The sequence below is a fragment of the Rhagoletis pomonella genome, unplaced genomic scaffold (assembly GCF_013731165.1).
Source record: "Rhagoletis pomonella isolate Grant_MI unplaced genomic scaffold, Rhpom_1.0 Rhpom_scaffold_02385, whole genome shotgun sequence".
Lineage (NCBI taxonomy): Eukaryota > Metazoa > Arthropoda > Insecta > Diptera > Tephritidae > Rhagoletis > Rhagoletis pomonella.
In genome coordinates this window covers 6,267-8,455 of record NW_023460939.1, presented here as the reverse complement: position 1 = coordinate 8,455, position 2,189 = coordinate 6,267, and the positions used below count along the sequence as shown (strand labels likewise).

Sequence of the window (2,189 nt, the reverse complement as noted above, 5' to 3'; positions counted from 1 at the left end):
ACTCACATAATTTAGGGTCCACTGCGGTTAGATGGAGGAAAAATTGTAGAATAACTTCTCGCGGTGGTCGAGGTATCCACATTATTTGTTTCTTTTCGGAACCCTTTATGATAAAAAACACAAATCGATTAGTCTCAAATAAACGGTTAACAACAAAAAAAAGGGGTAAAAACATAAAACTTTGTTACCAGACCAACGACATTTCCAACCAGGATGAAGAAGGAAGTAACTGAAAACCAGGATACGAAGAGAACCGTCAGCTGGACTGGGGACCCGCACGCCGGACTGGAACCTACACCATTAAATAAACACCATTAAAACCACATTTTGATTATACAGATTCTGTGTAACAGAATCAAATCAAAAGAAACTTGAACTAAATAAAAAAAGGCTTTTCATGGATTTGTATTTTGCTCAAAAGCTACTCGTCATATTCCTTAGCTTCAAGCAACGATCCGACCCGCTAAACCAGTTTACTAGATAGAATAATTTCACTTTTCTCTGTCAAAGCATGGATGTTTTGCCTTTTTACAATTCGTCTCACTTTGGCAATAAATTAACCTAGCAATAATTATATTGATTTCCCTTTTCACATACATATGTATAAAGTAAGTTTGAATATACAAGTTATAACTTACATCATGATCCTTTATGGACTTATGTAAGATTGTTTTATTTTTAATACTTTTCCACTCACGTTGTACGTCTTTAAACCTTCTCAATTTTTCAATATACTTTCGTTAACATTAACGCCCAAACGATAGGTTTTTATTTGATTTAATTGTAGATAAACTATACATATTTAATTTCACATTTTCCCACTCGACAATTTTGATACTAAAAGCTTAGATAATACATGGATTATCTCCTAAGGTGCTTACATATTTGCCTACTGGGTTAGTGATATTTCTTTGATACATACATACATAAGTATGTTATTTCATTTTTTTAATATAACCTGTAAATGCATATTCGCAACCATGTGAGAAGTGAAGTATGACTTACTCCGGCAAGGTTGTAATTGTAACCGGCGCTAGTTCCGGTATTGGTGCTGCTACCGCCGAGCTGTTTGCAAAACAAGATGCCAACATTAGGGCCAAAGTGGTGCTGGTCGGACGTAATGAGGCAAATCTAACAGCAACTGAGGCGGCATGCAAGGCAGCGAACAGCAGTGCTGAATTGCTAATTATTAAGGCAGACATAACGTTGGACGCAGATCGCATTATCAATACAGCCATTGAGAAATTCGGTAAATTGGATGTTTTAGTTAATAATGCTGGTATACTAGCTGGGGGAAATATACTTGACATCGATGTGGAGCAATTCGATCAGATAATGCATTTTCAATATACTTTTGTTCCCATTTTAAGTCTAAACGTTGCTCCTTATTTTCTTAAAACTGATCCGTAAGAAGCTCCCACATTTCGCGGGTGACAGCCTCTTTGCTAGCGCGAATGGTTAGTCGAAACATCTGTGCTTGTTTATTTGTCTCCAACCGTAGCAAACAGCCCACTTGCTGCGTTTGTGTGTGTATAATACCTGCACACACCATATTATCGGGATTGGGTTCAACACTGTCTAATAGTTGCATGCCAAAGCCCATCAGCTTATTGCGTGCACCGGGCAGATCAAGGGGCTGTTGGGCCTTAAATACCTTTTGAGCCCTTTGTGGCTCGCCTCCCAAATTTTTCCATCGTGCGAAAAACGATTCCGCATTCATTTCTGTCGGTTCGAAAAACTTATTTAATGTTAAGCTTAAGTGCATCCTCTGGACTCCACTCAAGTACTGGCATAAAATTCATCAACGGTATTTGAGTTTTGTTGCCTGAAAAGGAAAAATATTAATGTTAATTACAAATTAAATTTACTAATTTTTACAACCTCTACAACCTTCTTACCTGCGATTGCGTAATTCCCTCGTGTATGAATGCAATTTCCTTCCCATTCTTCCAATGAAGTGAATGAGTTTTCTTCAATGTCATATGTGTGAAACAGGGCTCGGACTACTAAACTTATGTTGGCACGCACCACTCTACCAATTGGAGTAAAAAACAAATTTTCGTACGAGCCGGGTGTCATCTCGTTTACATTCGCAATATCAAAAAAAATTGGAATATTTCACGTGAGGATCTATGTAATGACATTAAACTTAACTTAAACAGTAATCAGCTCTTTCCAATTTTAATTTA

At 37.2% G+C, this 2,189-nt stretch overlaps 1 protein-coding gene across 1 annotated transcript; it reads left to right on the top strand.

Annotated features, from left to right (window-relative positions):
* Positions 1 to 990: 990 nt before the first annotated feature.
* Positions 991 to 1,410, top strand: LOC118753362 (uncharacterized oxidoreductase TM_0325-like). Its single transcript, XM_036488237.1, has one exon. It carries the CDS (start codon positions 997 to 999, stop codon positions 1,408 to 1,410), a length of 414 nt encoding a protein of 137 aa, XP_036344130.1. The 5' UTR covers positions 991 to 996.
* Positions 1,411 to 2,189: the final 779 nt, after the last annotated feature.

Bases quoted from the DNA above. Each gene is read 5' to 3' on its own strand.
- LOC118753362 (XM_036488237.1), top strand. From the start codon at position 997: ATGACTTACTCCGGCAAGGTTGTAATTGTAACCGGCGCTAGTTCCGGT.